The 19,486-nt window shown below is 35.4% G+C and overlaps 1 protein-coding gene and 1 long non-coding RNA gene across 5 annotated transcripts in view; one reads left to right on the forward strand and one right to left on the reverse strand.

Moving 5' to 3' along the window:
* On the forward strand, window positions 1-13,268 carry LOC119493562. Of its 4 annotated transcripts, none has more exons than XR_005207990.1 (5): window positions 1-23; window positions 2,226-2,317; window positions 2,795-2,886; window positions 10,251-10,354; window positions 13,143-13,268. It is a non-coding gene; the product is annotated as an uncharacterized LOC119493562 (long non-coding RNA). The 4 variants fall into 4 exon arrangements; XR_005207989.1 differs by lacking the exons at window positions 1-23; window positions 13,143-13,268 and adding exons at window positions 1,304-1,444; window positions 11,423-11,677; XR_005207987.1 differs by lacking the exon at window positions 1-23 and adding an exon at window positions 1,305-1,444.
* ndufs4 (NADH:ubiquinone oxidoreductase subunit S4) overlaps window positions 11,680-19,486 on the reverse strand; it is a 20,248-nt gene continuing 12,441 nt past the window's right edge. The window contains exons 3-5 of the mRNA XM_037778990.1: window positions 14,541-14,713; window positions 13,459-13,532; window positions 11,680-11,886 (exon numbers count right to left, since the gene is read on the reverse strand). Of these exons, the coding sequence (XP_037634918.1) occupies window positions 11,783-11,886; window positions 13,459-13,532; window positions 14,541-14,713 (351 nt within the window). The 3' untranslated portion in view covers window positions 11,680-11,782. The remainder of the gene's footprint in view (window positions 11,887-13,458; window positions 13,533-14,540; window positions 14,714-19,486) is intronic.

Raw genomic sequence — 19,486 nt, forward strand, 5'->3', positions numbered from 1 at the left:
CAAATACTTTCTGTTAGTATTCGGTGAGACTCTGTGCACATGGCTGGAAACCTAATCTATTGGAATATATCTACTTTAAAGTAGGGCTGTCAAAGTTAATGCAATAATGCGTTAAATTCGCGTTAACTTCTTTAATGCATTAACGCACCTTGCAATTTTTCAGTTTTTAAACTAAAGTGAAGATGATGGCATCATATGAAACTAGAAAAACCTAAGGAATACATTGGTACCAACCATGTCATACTAGCTTGTGGCGAAGCAGGTTAAATAACGCTCCAAACGTATGCTAAATTTTGGTGAGGAAAAGCTGTCATGGCCATTTTCATAGGGGTCCCTTGACCTCTGACCTCAAGATGTGTGAATGAAAATGTGTTCTATGGGTACCCACGAGTCTCCCCTTTACAGACATGCCCACTTTATGTTAATCACATGCAGTTTGGGGCAAGTCATAGTCAAGTCAGCACACTGACAGCTGTTGTTGCCTGTTCGGCTGCAGTTTGCCAACTTGTGATTTGAGCATATTTGTTACGCTAAATGCAGTACCTGTGAGGGTTTCTGGACAATATTTGTCATTGTTTTGTGTTGTTAATTGATTTACAATAATATATATATACATACATTTGCATAAAGCAGCATATTTGCCCACTCCCATGTTTATAAGAGTATTAAATACTTGACAAATCTCCCTTTAAGGTACATTTTGAACAGATAAAGAATGTGCGATTAATTTGCGATTTAATATTTTAATTGATTGACAGCCATACATTAAAGGATACGTCTGGTAATATTTTGCTTATTGTCAAAAAAGTCCATGAAAAGACCGAAACGAACAATGAATTCTGTTGTCTGTGTAGCCGACGCCTAATATATCTTAAACCTCACTCAGTGCTATAGACATTGTTGTTCCAAAACTATTGAAAACACATCAGTGAGCCACACTGTTGCATGTTCCTTCCATAGACTGTATATAAAGATGGACGACATAACACTGTAGTTTATTTTCATTCGATCCCTCAAACACAATCCTGCTGACGTAAATACTCACTAGAGCACCAAATGTGTATTAATCCACATCTGAAAATAATCCCCACAAATGCTCTATTCACTCCTGTTTGATAAAAACTACAGTGCCCAGCAGTTTTATTATATTATTTAGCCGGTGTGAGGGAGCTGGAAAGCATCCTCCTCACTAAGGTGGAAAAAAAACCCACACCCATGCCCATTGATGGTGTAAAGCTCAACAAAACAGTCTAATACAGGAAATTCATACTATAATCTTGTGCTTTTATTTTGGGGAACTCCTCTCAGCACTCTCTCTTTGAGGTCTACTTCCTGTGTTTTCCTGGAGCACACACCTGAACAGCCACAGCACTGCAGCTGATGTCAATTAGCTCGTTAGGCTGAACCAAGCAGTCAGAGAACAGAGACGGTAGAGGGCTGTCTGGTAAATCTTCAGTTTATTATGCATTTTATTTAATCTGTATTATGTCATAATCATTTGTATATGTTAGTATATTACTTTAAACTATTATGGGAGTGTTTTTGCCCTTCACTGTGTGTCAGAGAGAGGAGATCATGATCAGGAGTTACCTCAGCCACTGGGAATCTGCTCCTACTGTGAAACTGTTTTGCTGTCTGCCTGCTACCTTTTGGTGAGAGTTCTGGGATTTATGTAACTTGTATCTGATCACAAGTAAAAATCAGAACTGTGGCGGAAAAAAATACATTTAAACTACCTGTTAGACTGTCTCTGCTCATTTCTCCACCACGCTTTACACCACAATCCTGTTGGCTTTTATCCTGTTTGTAAGGGCTCACCACCTCAAAACATTACAGCCTGTTTTCTTAAAATGAAAGTTTGCATCAGTTTCCCCATTTTAAAGATGTATGTCTTCAGTAGGAACCGTTGGCTTTGAGGATGAGTGGCACAGACAGGACTGGGAAGTCAGAAAGCATTAAGACACATTGTTGGTTTTGGTCTGTTCACGGGTTTTCTTGACAACAAATATAAAAAAAAATGTTTTGTTTTCTGACTTTCTGTCATATCTAACCATGCAGATTGTTTTGATTTTATTTACCTAGGATTTTATTTGTTTCTGAGATTTCTACCGTCACTCCTACACAATGGAGGTTAAAGGAGTTTTGTTAGTTTTACCCAAACTATCAAAAAAGTCTTTAAAACTCAAAAGGAATACACTTTAATAAACAATCTCCCTTTTTTTCAGGATAATCCACAGACCTCGCTGTGAACTGTTTCCAGTGGAACCACTGTCCACCAAAGAAACACTTCTTATAAAAACGTCTCACATTGTCCAGGGTAAGTTGCTAAAAATCATGCAAAAAGCCTTCGGTCCCGCTTACTATACTATATTTTTCTGACATACTATACTATTTTTTGTTAAATTTTTATGGCAAACTATAATATCTCTTTTTATGTTTTTTTGTGGCATTCTATACTATGACTGTTTTTATGACTTTTTCCACATACTATACTGACTTTTTTGACTTTTTTTACATACTATACTATGACTTCTGTATATTTTGTGACGTACTGTACCATGATTTTTTTCGACATACTATACTATGACTTTGTTAGACATACAGTACTATACTATGATTTTTTTCATGACTTTATGACATACTATATTATGACTTTTTTTCGAAATACTATATTCTACTATTCTACTACACAATGGAGGTTAAAAGACTTTTGTTAATTGCACCCAAACTATCAAAGAACTCTTTAAAACTCAAAAGGAATATCCTTTAGTAAACAATGTCCCCTTTTTTTCAGGATAATCCACAGACCTCGCTGTGAACTGTTTCCAGTGGAACCACTGTCCACCGAAGAAACACCTCTTATAAATACTGCTCACATCGTCCAGGGTAAATTGCTTTTTAATGTTAATGTTTTGTGAATGGGATTTAAATGCGCATGCAATTCCATTTGCTTCCATTGTATTGGGGTGGCAGCAAAGAGAAAATGTTTTTAAAAATTGTAGGAAAATAAAATCAGCAGGGGTGGAAACCACTTAGGGATGGGCAATATCATGGTTATACATAATTTTATATGAATATATCTAATGACAATATTCTAGAAAATCTATTAATAAACTGTTTATGGATAAAATCATCAGATAGGAGAGTCTATCTTGCTGTCTTGTTTCAATATACTATACTATGACTTCTGAGTTTTTTTCGACATATTATAGTATGACTTATAATTCGACATGCTTTACAATGACTTTTTTTCTACATACTATACTATTTTTTTTTTTTACAATACCATAGTATGACTATTTTTTTTTTACATACTATACTATGAATTTTTTTCGATATACTAAACTGACTTTTTTTCCCCACACACTGTACAATGACTTTTTTTCGACATACTATGACTTTTTTTTTTTCGAAATACTATGTTATATATTTTTTTCGACATACTATATTATGTTTCTTTTTTTAACTTTTTTTCACATACTATACCATGACTTTTTTTACTTTTTTCGACATACTATACTAATACTTTTTTTTACTTTTTTCAACATACTGTACTATTACTTTTTACGACATACTATTACTTTTTTTTACTTTTTTTTGACATACTATATTATGACTTATTTTTAACATACTATACTATTACTTTTTTTCGACATGCTATACTATGACTTTATACTACTGAAAAATTTCACTGAACAAAAGTCATCGTCTAGCATGTCAGAAAATTTCATGAAAAAAAGTCATACTATATTATGTCAAAAGATTTTATGAAAAAAAGTTATACTATTGTATGTCTAAAACTTTCATGAAAAAGTCATATTATAGTATGTCAAAAGATTTTAAGAAAAAAAATTATACTATTGTATGTCTAAAAATTTAATGAAAAAAAAGTCTTACCACAATATGTTAAAAAATGTCATGAAAAAAAGTCATACTATAGTATGTCAAAAAAATTTATGAAAAAAAGTTACACTATTGTATGTCTAAAGATTTCATGAAAAAAAAGTTATACTATTGTATGTCGAAAAATTTTATGAAAAAAGTCTTACTACAATATGTTGAAACATTTCATGAAAAAGTCATCGTATAGCATGTCTAAAGATTTCATGAAAAAAAGTCATAGTATAACATGTCTAAAAATTTCATGAAAATAAATTATACTATTGTATGTCTAAAAATTTCATGAAAAAAAGTCATAGTATAGTGTGTCGAAAAATTTCATGAAAAAAAGTTATACTATTGTATGTCGAAAAATTTTATGAAAAAAGTCTTACTACAATATGTTGAAAAATGTCATGAAAAAAAGTCATAAAATAGTATGTTGAAATATGTAATGAAAAAAAGCCATACTATTTTATGTTGAAAAATTTCATGAAAAAACGTCATCGTATAGCATGTCGAAAAATTTCATGAAAAAAAGTCATAGTATTTTATATCGAAAAATTTCATGAAAAAAAAGTCAAACGGTATGTCGAAAAATTTCATGAAAAAAAGCCATAGTATAGGATGTCGAAAAATTTCATGAAAAAAGTCTTACTACAATATGTTGAAAAATGTCATGAAAAAAAGTCATACTATAGTATGTCAAAAAAATGTATGAAAAAAAGTTATACTATTGTATGTCTAAAGATTTCATGAAAAAAAAGTTATACTATTGTATGTCGAAAAATTTTATGAAAAAAGTCTTACTACAATATGTTGAAACATTTCATGAAAAAGTCATCGTATAGCATGTCGAAAAATTTCATGAAAAAAAAGTCATACTATTGTATGTCTAAAGATTTCATGAAAAAAAGTCATAGTATAACATGTCTAAAAATTTCATGAAAATAAATTATACTATTGTATGTCTAAAAATTTCATGAAAAAAAGTCATAGTATAGTGTGTCTAAAAAATTCATGAAAAAGTCATAAAATAGTATGTTGAAAAATTTCATGAAAAAAAGTCGTACTATTTTATATCGAAAAATTTCATGAAAAAAAAGTCAAACTATTGTATGTCGAAAAATTTCATGAAAAAAAGTTATACTATTGTGTCGAAAGATTTTATGAAAAAAGTCTTACTACAATATGTTGAAAAATGTCATGAAAAAAAGTCATAAAATAGTATGTTGAAATATGTAATGAAAAAAAGCCATACTATTTTATGTCGAAAAATTTCATGAAAAAACGTCATCGTATAGCATGTCGAAAAATTTCATGAAAAAAAGTCATAGTATTTTATATCGAAAAATTTCATGAAAAAAAAGTCAAACGGTATGTCGAAAAATTTCATGAAAAAAAGCCATAGTATAGGATGTCGAAAAATTTCATGAAAAAAGTCTTACTACAATATGTTGAAAAATGTCATGAAAAAAAGTCATACTATAGTATGTCAAAAAATGTATGAAAAAAAGTTATACTATTGTATGTCTAAAGATTTCATGAAAAAAAAGTTATACTATTGTATGTCGAAAAATTTTATGAAAAAAGTCTTACTACAATATGTTGAAATATTTCATGAAAAAGTCATCGTATAGCATGTCTAAAGATTTCATGAAAAAAAGTCATAGTATAACATGTCTAAAAATTTCATGAAAATAAATTATACTATTGTATGTCTAAAAAATTCATGAAAAAGTCATAAAATAGTATGTTGAAAAATTTCATGAAAAAAAGTCATACTATTTTATATCGAAAAATTTCATGAAAAAAAAGTCAAACTATTGTATGTCGAAAAATTTCATGAAAAAAAGTTATACTATTGTATGTCGAAAAATTTTATGAAAAAAGTCTTACTACAATATGTTGAAAAATGTCATGAAAAAAAGTCATAAAATAGTATGTTGAAATATGTAATGAAAAAAAGCCATACTATTTTATGTCGAAAAATTTCATGAAAAAACGTCATCGTATAGCATGTCGAAAAATTTCATGAAAAAAAGTCATAGTATTTTTATATCGAAAAATTTCATGAAAAAAAAGTCAAACGGTATGTCGAGAAATTTTATGAAAAAAAGCCATAGTATAGGATGTCGAAAAATTTCATGAAAAAAAGTTGTAGTATAACATGACTAAAAATTTCATGAGAAAAACTCAGTGTGCCTAAAAATTTCATGAAAAAGTCATAGAATAGTATGTTGAAATATTTCCTGAAAAAAAGTCATAGTATAGTGTGTCGAAAAATTTTATGAAAAAGTTATAGAATGGTATGTCGAATAATTTAATGAAAAAACATCATAGTATAGTATGTCGAAGAAATTCATGAAAAAGTCATAGTGTAGCATGTCGAAAAATTTCATGACGAAAAGTCATAGTATAGTATGCGAAAAATCTCATTGAAAAAAGTCATAGTATAGCCTGTCGAAAAAAAGTAATACTATAGCATATAAAAAAAAAGTTATAATATAGCAAAAAAAAAACATAGTATATTGGGTTTGGGAAAAAAAGCATAGTATAGTATTTCAAAAGATTTTACGAAAAAAAGTCATAGTATGTCGAAAAAAGTAAAAAAAAAGGCATGTCAAAAGAAGTCATATAGTATGTCTGGAGAAAAAAAAAATCCTAGTATGGTATGTCGAAAAAAGTAAAAAAAAAAAAAAAAGGTCATAGTATGCACATAAGGATCGAACTCACAACCTCCAGTATTCCAATCAGATATTCCTACCAGTTATCTACCACACTGAGCTATCTGACTGGATATACTGATGTAGTGTTTCTTTTTGTATTTGACTTCTCCGTTTGAAGTTAGGCCTCAAATATAGTATAGTAGTAATCTAGTATAGCATGTCGAAAAGATAAGAAAAGTCATAGTATAGTATGTCGGAAAATTTCATGAAAAAAAGTCATAGTTTAGTATGTCGAAAAAAAAGTCATATAGTATGGCGGAAAAAAATTATAGAATATTATTTTGGAAAAAAAAGGCATAGTATAATATGTTGAAAAAAGGTCATAGTATAGTATGTCGAAAAAAGTAAAAAAAAATAAAAAGGCATAGTATAGTCTGTCGAAAAAAGTTAAAAAAGTCATAGTATATTGTATGAAAAAAAGGCATAGTATAGTATGTCGAAAAAAGTGATAGTATACTATGTAAAAAAACAAAGTGATAAAGGTCATAGTATGGAATGTCGGTAAAGTCATTTTTATGCCATACTTTACGATTGTATGACATTTTTTTTTTCTATATTCTACCGTTTTACCATGACATTTTCATGGCATACTATGACTTTTATATGACATACTATATTATGAATTTTTTGACATTTGTTATGGCATACTATACTATATTTTGGTGACATTTTTATGGCATCCGATCAGTTTTTTGTGACAGTTTCATGGCAAATATACTATGACTTTTTTATGACATAGTATCACATTTTATGGCATACTTATCGATTCGTATTGTTGCGGCTGTAAAAGGTGCCATGGTGTACACAGTATGGCAAAATCTCTGATGATAAAAATCGTATATTATAAATCACTAATAAAGTCAGAAAGCTTGCTGTGATTATTTTTGGCGAAACTTCAGTCAAAGAAAATTAAAAAAAATAAACAAAACCCTTTCATAAAAATCTGAATAGATAATCTGGTTTAGCTGTTGGCTGTTTTTGTTGTCTCAGTGTACAGAGGATAATAAATGATGCAAGAATAATAAACAGTACACTTTAGGTAAACAGGTTCTTTTCGGCGTTGCTTGCTATGAGCTTTTGTTTGGATAACAAGAAGTCATCATCAATCTGCGATCTGTGCCCTTCAAAACAAGCTCCAGTCCACACAGCGTGCTGAAAACACACACACGCACACAGGAAAGCAGGTCTTTGGCTGCAGAGAAGCGGGGTTGCGTGCCTCATCGCCTGGGTTGGTGGAGTTCACAGTAGTGAGCGACCACAGACAGCAGTGATCATTAGGTCATCAGGGGCCAGAGAGCGGTGTGCGTGAGTGAAGGTGTGTGTGTGTGTTATTTAGATAAGCTCCATTAACGAATAACATCTTGGCACGTGTTCAAACTAAAACTTTAACATCAGATCTTCTGTCCAGCTGCTGAGTCAAAGCAGGACACACAGATCGATAATGGCCTGTAATCCAACGGAGTGTTTTTATAATGACAAGAGGCTGAACTCTCTTTAGAACAGAAAACAATTCATGACTGATTGAGATCTCTCCCCCAATGGAAAACACCATTTGGAGACACAGGAGTCCTACGGGAACTCTTAAACTTACTAACTTCTTTTTTTAAGGGACTTTTTGCAGAATTATTTAGCGTCTGTGAGCCACATTTCATCACATTTGAATGTACGATGATGAATGAAGTGTAACATAGATTGTGGTTTACTCCAGCATCACACGCTGCAGGGTGTTTTTATTGTCTTCCAGCTGGCGAGGCCCATCATTACCACCCATAAAACAATAGCACACTATGACACCGTTAGTGGCTGAAAACACTATAAAACACTTGTTATAACGAGCAGGTGTCATCACAGTGTATGGGAGAGTGTAGGTTGCACTCAGCACATATGCAATCTATGTGCTATGTGTAAATATATTAAACATGCTGTTTACAGCATGGATTAATTACACAGGAATGAACTGTCTTCTTTAATCCTGTGTATATGTGTTGATTAGCTGGCAGGCTGCTTACAATTGTCACCTCATTTCAGTGGAAGTAAATGGGAGTATGTAGGTGGTGCTCACAGCGTTGGAAAATTACATTTTATATTAAGTAATTCTCTGCTAACACTATATAGCACTGTTTCTATGGCTATTAAACTACATTAACTAATTCTCTGCTAACACTAGATAGCACTGTTTCTATGGCTATTAAGCTGCATTAGGACTGTGTATAGTGTTAAACACTTTAAGCCAGTGCTTATGTCCTGACTGATCACAGCAGTTGTATCGCTGACGTTTGCATCGTAATGATGATTTTGAACAATGCCACCGCGCCGCCGTTCTTGTTTCACATACATTATTGTGCTTATAGGCCAAGACGGGCGGAATGCTTTCAACTTTTATGATTCAAAGTTGTGCCAAGTGTTTTTCTCCGCTGCGTCTCTCCGAGGGGAATTTCAAAGGGAAAAAGCAACACATGCTGTCATTCATGTCCCGCCGTTCAGATGGACCATTACACTCATATCAGATCGGCGCTTTTGATGTGCCGAGTGACAGAACAAAATAAATAGCGAGCGCAAGTCTGTGAAAGATTTGCAATGCAGTGCGTTAATTAACGAAGGGCTATACCAATTAGGCGCCCATGATTGGTGTGTGAATATCAGTGCAGTCACGCAGTTTGGGACTCGGCGCAGAGTAACACCAGTGTTTACTGAACACAAAGACCGTAAACAAGCGCTGGCAGCGAGTACACTGCCAAGTGTGACTAGCTGGGCATTTCAAAGTATGTGTGGCTTTTCCAAAGATCTCAACTTTATCTGAATAGTCAGAGAAACATAGTTGACTATTTTATCTGCTTATTGAAACATTTTGTTTTTAGGCAAATAAGATTAAAAAGGCCTTTTTTTATACCCAGAATGGACATTAGTATGTGCTTCATATCAAATTAAAAAATAATAATATATAAAAATTATCCGGCATTACAAGTCTTACTATTTAGAATTTGGCAATAAACCTAAAATATGTGAAAAAGATGGTTAGGCTTTTGAACCGGACCTGACCAATAGATCTAAAATTAATATATTGATAATTTAATTTGATGATATAATGTGGACTGAAGCTCCAGAAATGTTGAATTAGCATCAGCTGAATGGCAGAAATTAATTGGCAACTATTTAAAAAATAGATTAAACATTTTAAGTTATTTTACAAGCTAAATGCCAAACATTCCTTTGTTTTAACTTCTCACTTTGCTGCTTTTCTTTGTCCTATGTGATAGTAAACTGAATATTTTTGACTGTTGGTCGACAGCAAACAAATTTGAAGATGTCAAATTGGGCTTTATGAAATTGTGACAGGCATTCCTAACAATAGACCAAAAAACAAGTGGATTATTCAAGAACATAATCAGCACATTAATCGATAGTGAAAGTAATCGTTAGTTGCAGCTCAAGTTTTAGTAGTTTCACATAAATGATACCAAAGAAACCAAATCACGTATTAATGTCGCAGGTCTCACTAAAAAGGTAGTGACGGTTATTATTTTAGGTTAAAGGTGCTAAATTCGATATCCAGAGTATTAATATAGCAGCAAACATCTATTGTCTATGTAAAGATATAGAGGAGTAATGTCTCTCTCCCTTCTCTGTGCTTTGTTGACATAGCTAGGCCGGCGGCTAGCTCACGGTTGCTGCTCTGCACTGATCTCATACGGCGGTTACAGCTGATAACGACGTCCTGACTGACAGCACCCACGCTTCCCCCTCAGGTAAATACCTTATTATAATATATATAATATCCTAGTTATCTCTGTCAGCACTTTCGCCATTGTTTGCACTGTTTAGTAGAGCTGGGACGATACACATATCTCCCGATTCGATACTATCACGATACTTGGGTGCCGATTCAATATTACGATTTATTGCAATTTTTTTTTTTAACACTAGACCATGGGAAAGAGTTGAATCATACACTTCTAGGGACTTTTACTTTGGAAAATATCTAAATTAATACAGTAAAAATGTTTGATTTTCAGCATGTATGTAGTCAGAGATGTCCTGAATCAGTCATTGTCAGGAATTATTTAGTAATACATTTCCCTCACAAATTAGTGGCATTTTCTTTTAATTTATAAAGGACATGTAATGTTTTATACTTCTGGTGAATATAATCCAATCAATCTTATTTCCATATATGTATTTTGTATATACAGTTCCCTTTGTTAACACCTTATTTTGAAAACAGGACGTTGTCACATGTGTAAACTTCGCTCATCAGCTCCGTTCTCTTTATACATCCATGATCAGCTCCATCGAGGCCGTTTGAATGCCTTTAACATAAATGTCAGTATATGGGTGCTCTACAGTTGTAGTGGTGGCCAATTTGACCACGGAGATGAGAGTGACGGCCGGCTTGACCGCAATGCGATAACGTTTCCTGTGCGTGACAGAGCTAGCATGCAGCTTTAGTCATCATTTGTGAAACCCAAGTTCGATGGTTTCTGCTTTATCATTTCGGCTCGCTGCTGTTTGTTTTGGTGAAGGATATGACGTCACGTTACTCAGACTACAACAATAAAAGCGGTAACTTCCTTCTACCTCCATATAGACTCAAATTAAGCAAATATATTGATTCTGGCATTAAAAAATCGATTTCAAAATCGTTAAAAAAACAATCGCGATACATTGGTGAATACATTTTTTTCCCACCCCTACTGTTTAGCGTTATTAGCACCAGTAGCTGCAACTCGCCATCACCATGTTGAAAGCCATTGAGAGGCAATAGAAATGCTCCTAAAAGTAACCTCAATGCACAGATCTTTCTTTTTCTTTTTCAGAACACACTGTTCCAAGACCCTACAGTTTTTCCAAGACCCTCAGTAAGTAAAGACGTAGGCAACATGTCACTGGTTTTGGCCTCTAGATGTATTTATCCCTGTGTTTAAACAGGTGCTAATTGTAATAATATATGTTCCCTTTGTTTTGCTGTTGCATAACTCCACTCAGAACAAACACTTCATTAATCGGGTCGACTGCGTTAGGTAGTCAGTAATGAGGTGAGTGTTTGAAGAATAAAGTGATAATGACCCAAATGTTTGGTTTTAACATATATAATTATGCATTTATTGACAAGAATGATACAGTCTTGCTGTGGAACAAACTGAGGTCAAACCAACCAACAGATGGGTGTCTTCAGTTTACTTAGCAGACCTCCTGGTCCTCCTGTCCCAGGAGAAGTTTGCTCCATAGGATTTAACCCGGGGCTTTGCGCTCCTCTTGTCTGTTATATCGTAGCTCCAACCTGAAGGGAAAAACATCAGAGTAACTGATGGGGGCGAGAACGTCACGTATATTCACTTTGGATGCGTTCCAAACACAATGAGGTGTTTTGTAGATATCAACAGGCTGTGTGTAGTCAGATCTGCACTAATCACTTTCATGGTGCAATAAACAGAGTAAGCCAGTTTCCCTTGCTTAGTTTCAACAAACTTTCCCAGATGGTTCAGTTCTCTGAGTCAAAGTGAACTTCTTTCTGTCGAGTGTTGCGAGACACAAAACTGAATCAACTGTGTTTAACGTTAACTAACGCAGGACTGTGTGGAATTGCGATCTTGTTTGTCCATTAAAAGAATTCCCGTAATGTTTTATTACTTGATTTTTTTATGAGGCCCATACGTTGTCATTAGACGTCTTTATTGCCATGAAGGTATTTGTAAGGTGCTGTTTCAACACTATCACTTGATGTCAGTCCTAGTTTGTAAGGTTTGATAAGATGTGAACATTTAAAAAAAATTATATTGCCAATATCCAGAGAGGCAGTCTAAACTGACTCTCATCAGGCCTAAGCACAGAGATGGACAGAGGGACAAAGGGAGAGCCAGAGACAGAGGGACAGACAGAATGAGAGAGAGCAAGAGAGACACAGACAGAGAGAGAGAGCAGTCACTCAACATGGGGTCAGGGTGCATGACTATATGCTAGCTAAGCTACCTAATGGTGTCTGCTTCTGTTTATCAACTCCAGTCTTCATTCCCGGCTCCTTACAGCGGGTTGTTGGCCTGCTGCTAGGCACCCAGACTGGAGACTGGGTCCGCGAAACAGTTCAGCTTCAGATGGTTGAGCTGCACACCTGTACCCGACGAGGCAGCAGGCCAACAACCCGCTGTATGCAGCTGGGAATGAAGACTGGAGTTGATAAGCAGAAGCAGACACAGTTAGCTAGCTAGCATATAGTCATGACCCCTGACCCCATGATGACACATGTTGAGTGACAGCTCCCTCATTTGCATAATGAGGCAGAAATGCAAAAAGAATACAGAGATAAATAAGAGGTGAAATGCAAAGGCAAAAAGAATAAAAGAAAAAAGAAATAAATAAAAGGGAAAATTAAAAAGAGTACACGAATAAGGGAATTAATACAAAGGTAAATAAATAAACTTATGTCACATTTTATCAATTAATTAATAACTACATTTATTTGTAATATTATTTTTGGTACATTTAATGGCATATTTATAGATATGAGTCATTTATTAATTCATTTTTTTATTTTGGCAGGTTTTGTCCTCTGACCTTCTGCACCCAACATACCCCCACCCGCAACCTCAGATCCGCCGAACTCTGAATTAAATCAGAGTTTGGATATGTGAAACATAACAAATTTATCAGAAGAACTGAATCACTGAAGTTTGATTGATAATTTAAATGACTGACAGAGCAAATAAAGTCTTCAACTGTTTCCTACTGTAATTAATATTGTGTCATTATTATGTTATGTTATTTTTTTAGTCTGAGCTGATTAACCATGATTAGTGGGGGCATTATCGGTTCAAATGTTCCATCTAAAATATAAAAAAATTCTTAAATGTCTTACCATTTTTCTCGGCGAAAGCGACGGCATCTTCCTTGGAGGAGAAGGAGAGCACCATGTTGGATAAGGGATCACCCCTGAAAGGCAGAAAGTGCTGTTAGCCACACAAAAGTCACGAGGCAAATATGAGAAATGTTTTACGATGCAAAAACTTTACACAGAGGGTCTAAGGATAGAGGCTGTCGCATGTTATACAGATTGTAAAACCCTTTGAGGATAATTTGAGATTTTGCACAATGAATTACTGTCAATAATTTGCATACATCAGTGTTTCCCTGAGGATTTTGTGAGACTGTGGTGGGTGGACCTCGGACCCTCTAGCGGGGTCCAGGGACATGGTGCCCCCGAAGAACATTTTGTATATTTTAAAGTTAAATGCATTAATCTGGTGCACTTTGAGAGTAAAGATCTATGTAGAACTTCGTACTCTTGTAAACAATTTTGTGCTCGAGCAGTGGTGGAATATAACGAAGTACATTTAGACTAGTATTGTATGTAAGTACAATTTTGAGGTACTTTACTCTAGTATTTCCATTTTATGTAACTTTACACTTCTACTCCACTACTACAGTAGTTACTTTGCAGTAGTTACTTTGCAGATTCAGATTCTTAATACAAAATATAAATCAACTAATAAACTATGATGCAACCTATTATAAAGTATATAAAGTAGTTGAAATTAGCTCCACCTTTACCAGCTGCAACATCGATATTGGCTGATATTGGCCTATTGCAGCTATATCAGTATCAGCGAACATCCACAACAACTGATTTGCGCAAATATGAACATAATTCAATAATAATATAATTCTATTTTTGTATACTCCTGTATGAATTAAATACTTGACAAATGAAAAGTATTAGTATATAGTTGTATTTTCTCATTTTAAGAACTTGAGTGCAAAATGAACATCACAGTTTTAAGTGAAATTATTAAGCAAAAATAAACAAATACAGGCCTAGCTTATATCACGATAGAAACGATTTAGAAAAATATATATGATAGACATTTTAATATCACATTGAGGATATATATCATCATTGCCCAGCACTAGTATGTGTTGTAGAAATTGGCAGGTTCTTACGTTGAGGCCCAGCCCATCAGCGGGTTCTCCCAGCGCTCTCTGGTATCAAAGTCCATCTTCCACTTTTTGGTGCTGTTGACTCCTGACTGCATGGCCGTTTTGGCGGGAACAAAGATGTGAACCTTGCGTGTTTTGATGTGCTCCTCTGGGACTCCTGTCAGGCTGGTGATGTCCTGAGGGACAGACAGAAATAAAGCAAATCCTACAGTAAGAAACAGAGTTGGATTTTAGACTGAAGAATACCAGAAATGAAAACGTTTTTTGATGGCTGGAAATTTTAAACCTATATATACTGTAGCCATCTATAACTTTATTGATAAAAAAGTTCCTACAATTAATAACAATCCCATGTTACAAACACATTCATGCTGATGTGATGGGAATCTTTAGCTCTGCTCCAGCACCTGATTTGCAAACCTGCATGCAAACAACTGAATTAAAACGAATGAATACATTGGCCGGTAAAGAATCTACAATGCATAATGAATTATTATAAAACGTGAATCATAAGCTACAAAACAAGCAGTCAAAACAAAAACAAAAAGTTATAAAAGCTTTGCATTTAAGCTACAAAAATTATGTGCATGAAAATAACAAATTGGCATGTTTTTGGTTGCAGAGCAGCCGGCGGTCTTCCTGAACCAGTCTGACTTTCATTTGACTTTGTGACTGATGTGTTTTTCCTTTCCTACAAAGGTCACCTGATAGTTAGCTTGCAGGTGTTATAAAATACAACTTGAAGCTCTGACAACATCTTCTTAGTAAAAGAAAAATGAAGTTAGGAAAATGTCAGGTGGCTATAAAAAAAGTATTTAATGTTTTTGTACTTCACATCAATCTGTAGAGATTTATATTCACTTTTAAATATCACGGTCAAAAATAGCTCAAATTCATCTTCAGTGTCAGAAAAACAATAAAACACGAAACGTCCGAGGAGCGAACACTATTTATAGGTATTGTAAAATAAACTAAGAGTTTGGATTGTATTTTTATAGTTTCTGTGATCTGATGTTCTCGGTGGGGATTACTGTCTCTGCCAGCACAACTGTTGCAACTAGATAAACTCTCCTGTGATTTACCCTGTCAGAATTTGGCTATGATATTTTAATTCTGCTTGTAAATGTCCAATAGTGCTAAATGGGCTGAGGCAGCAGCTCAGTAATTCACATTTTTGTTTTTTAGACTTTAAATGAGTGTACAATTTGAGTATAACTGAATAACACTATAAAAACAAGAAAAAGCTTGCATAATAAATACTGGATTCAAAGCCAACTTTATGCTGTTATTCAAACTGTTTTGCATGGAGGTGGATGAAATTAATGCCTAATACTTGAGGTGATTTATTCCAGACCATCAGAAAGTAGGCCAGCGCGACAGGAGGAGGAGGAGGGGCCTTTGGGCGTACTAAATGCATATTCCTGAGCAACTGGAGCCCCTTCAAGCTCCTATCAAGGATCTGGTCCAATTCTTCAGGGAATTAGCAAACAAGCAATGGGAAGTCGGCGACAAAACACAGACGAACCTCCCAGCACGCAGGCACCAGCCACCCAAGAATGAGGGCTTTCCAGGGTGTTCTCCTTTCAATGCAAGAATTTTACACATTTCAATGGCCATTACAACTTCAAAGAATCAAATTTTCATCATTGTCTGTCATCTGCCAGTTGATTTGTAGAAAGGAGGTCGTTTTGCATGAACTCCACACAAAAGCCCGCCTTTCCTTTGGCAAAGGAGCTTCCAATGGTATTTAAGCCTAGTAAATTACAGGTCCAACTGCTAAACTACTGCTCATTTCAGTGAAACATCTTTTGCCATGCTCAGAAGTAAGACCAGACTGAATTTAATCATAAACCAGATCTGCACATTGAAAAGATTGTTAAAATGAAAGGGAAAAGACGAACAAAGGGGGGGGAGAAAAAACTTCACAAGTGCTTGGTAATTATTTCCGGCTGCCCTATCTACTTAACCTTAACAATTCCTTCTTGTCACAGAGAGGAGGAAAACATGTTCTCTTCACCCAAAGGGGGTAACGGTGGACGGTTCATGACACAATAACACACAGGACAGTGTGAGGGAGCAACAAAATTAAATGCCAGGTTGTTTTTTTTTTCATCTTGGAGCCTGTAGCAGGTGATCAAAAAAAATTTTTTAAAAGATTGCTTTCTGCAGGAAATAAGTATTTATTTTTAATGGATAATGATCAAAAGATTTGTACTCTAGAGGTAAGAAAAACTTCCTGTGAGTTTTGGAGAAAAGACAAGAACCATTAAAATACTTTGTACCATATGAACAATAACATAATTGGAGTTGTGAATCGAGGGGGGGGGATCATGTACAAAATGTACATTTTGAGTTGTAGTAAATCAAATTTGCAGTCAGAAACATTTAGCAGTTCTGTGGTCTGGTGTGGTCTGGGGGATAGATGCATGAAAATCCCTCTCCGAGACGCATTCGAAATTATGCCCTTGGGATTAGCAGGCCAGACTATGGTTACGCGTATGTACGTTACATAAACCATAACTGACACATGAGGCCCATGTATGGTAAACTGCCGCAATAATTTGTCCAGATGTAGCAGACCTTAAATCACATCTTAGGCGTGGATGAGCACAAAAGGTCCTTCATGAATGAGGGAGGATGTGTCAAAACAAAAGCTCTGCCAAATCACTGAAAACACTCTGCTCATTATCTGGCATTGTTTGCAAAAATACGAGTCTAGACTTCTATGATACTTGCATGCATTACACTGAAAGCCAGGAGGGTTATCGGCATAACAGACTCACCCACAATACCCGGATTCACAAAGGGAATGATTGTGGCTGGAATGTGGTGTGTTCCCAGGAAGACTAGAGAGGGCCATCACAAAAGGAAAACCCACACGGTGGGCACTTTTTCTTCTGCCATGTACAGGAAGCAAAATGAGAACTATCAAGTTTGACACTATTCACAGGGCCTTCACGGGGCCCTACAATACCTGGCTGGGCAGGCAGAATGCCGGGCTTAAGAAAGGGGGGAAAAAGGCTGGCAAAGTCTCCGTCACGTGAAAGCGTGTCGATATTTCTGACACCTCCAGGCTACGTGCCAAATAAAGAGCATAGGGGCTTGTCGCTGTGGGGCCGCTGAGCCCACCAGAATGCTGAAAGCTGGTACCCCTAATGCTCCAACAGAGACCTGGGACCGAAGATTTCTGTGTAAACAAGATTCAAAGATCTCGGTATGCTTAAATGGTGAAAACTGAAGGAAATAACCAGATATTAGAAATCAAGAAAAGTAAAAAGAGTAGTATAAAGAATAGTTTTCTTGGGGCAAAACATTTGTGGAATAAACTGTATTCAGATTAATGTGAATGCAACATCTCTTCCATCTTGGTATTAAAGTGTCCTTCGTCTTTATAAGCACATGGGGGACTTTGTTTTGTCTCCGGGGCTCACTTCGGTGAGCTGCAGCATTTATTCATGGACAAACTGAAACCTTCACTCTACATTTACTATCTGTTGACAATTTTACTGTTAATTTCTTCTTTGCTCCGATCACAACCACCTGTCTGCTCTGAGCGCATCTCTCTCTCTCTCTCGACCACACAATCGCTACGCCCACACTACACTACTCTTATAGCATATGCATCAAATTGTGTCAATACACTACAAATATATGATTGAAACACCATGTTTGAAACACATATAGAGGAAAATATACATTTATACAGGAAAAAACGGATATTTTAGAGCTCTCCCTAAATTTCTAAAATGAGGCTTTCTGAGTTGAAGTTTGCGGGGAGAGTAACAAATGCTTTGCGCACCAGCAACAACCGTGTTTCTACTGAGGAAGAGGATCAGGTGATTTATCGCAAAGACAAAGACGTCACAAGCGGAAACACTGTCGCGCCTATTCATTTTAAAAGTGCAACGGCTATTGGGGAAACACCAACACTCGACGAAACAATGGTGTAACTCAGTGACACAAAACAAATGCAGCTTTAAAAGCTCACAACATGTTGCATCTCATTTGTAAAACCAAATTGTATGCCTCCGCCAACCAGGCAAGTGGCAGTTCACATTCATGTCTGTCCAAAATGTCATAATTAACAAATGAATGCTTGAGTTATGGCCAAGAACAAGATTTATGAGGTCACAGTGACCTTGATCTTTGACCACCAAAATCTAATGATTTCATCCTTGAGTACAAGTGTCAAATCTGAAGAAATTCCCTCCAGGTGTTCGTGAGATAACGCGTTTACAAGAACGGTACGTACGTACAGATGGACGGACAACCGTAAAACATAACACCTCCGGCCACGACGGTCCCCGGCACGAGGTATAAAAATGACAAGTTGGGTTATTTTTCAGGGAGTTTTGAGCTAGCCTATTTCTTGGCTTGACTTCCTGGAGTCTTAATATTACGGTGAGGTTCAAGGCAAACAGCAAAGTACAAAGTGCTATTCCTTTAAGAGTAGTTATACCTATCAGTCTACGTCCAACAACGTCTCTAGCTGCGTCAGCTTCATCCAGGCCTGTCAAAAATACTGTAGTCATTTTTTCTGATTCGGGCACAGGAGGCTGACGTCCCTTTTCTTAACTCCACCTACAGAACACCAGAACAAATGTTCCTGTCTAACTGTATGAGTTCTTCACTGGACTTCACTAAACTGTCCTCCAGCCACTACTGTCCCCAAATTGTTTAATACATCTTGTCAGTTCCAGATGATTTGCAGGTGAATGTCCACATTTCCTGCTGTTTTGCCAGTAAGATGATATCCCTAAATAATGAAAACCAGACATCACTTTTGGATGCATCTTTGAGAGAATGGTTAAGTCAAGCAACACAAATCACATTAAATGTTTTAACCACACAATTTTGATGAAAATATTGACTGCATGGGGAGGTTTAAATAGCGGTTCATGCTGGTGTACTCGGAGTGTCCTGGGGTTTGCAAAATGTAGACAAGGACT

The sequence above is a fragment of the Sebastes umbrosus genome, chromosome 8 (genome assembly GCF_015220745.1).
Source record: "Sebastes umbrosus isolate fSebUmb1 chromosome 8, fSebUmb1.pri, whole genome shotgun sequence".
Classification (NCBI taxonomy): Eukaryota; Metazoa; Chordata; class Actinopteri; order Perciformes; family Sebastidae; genus Sebastes; species Sebastes umbrosus.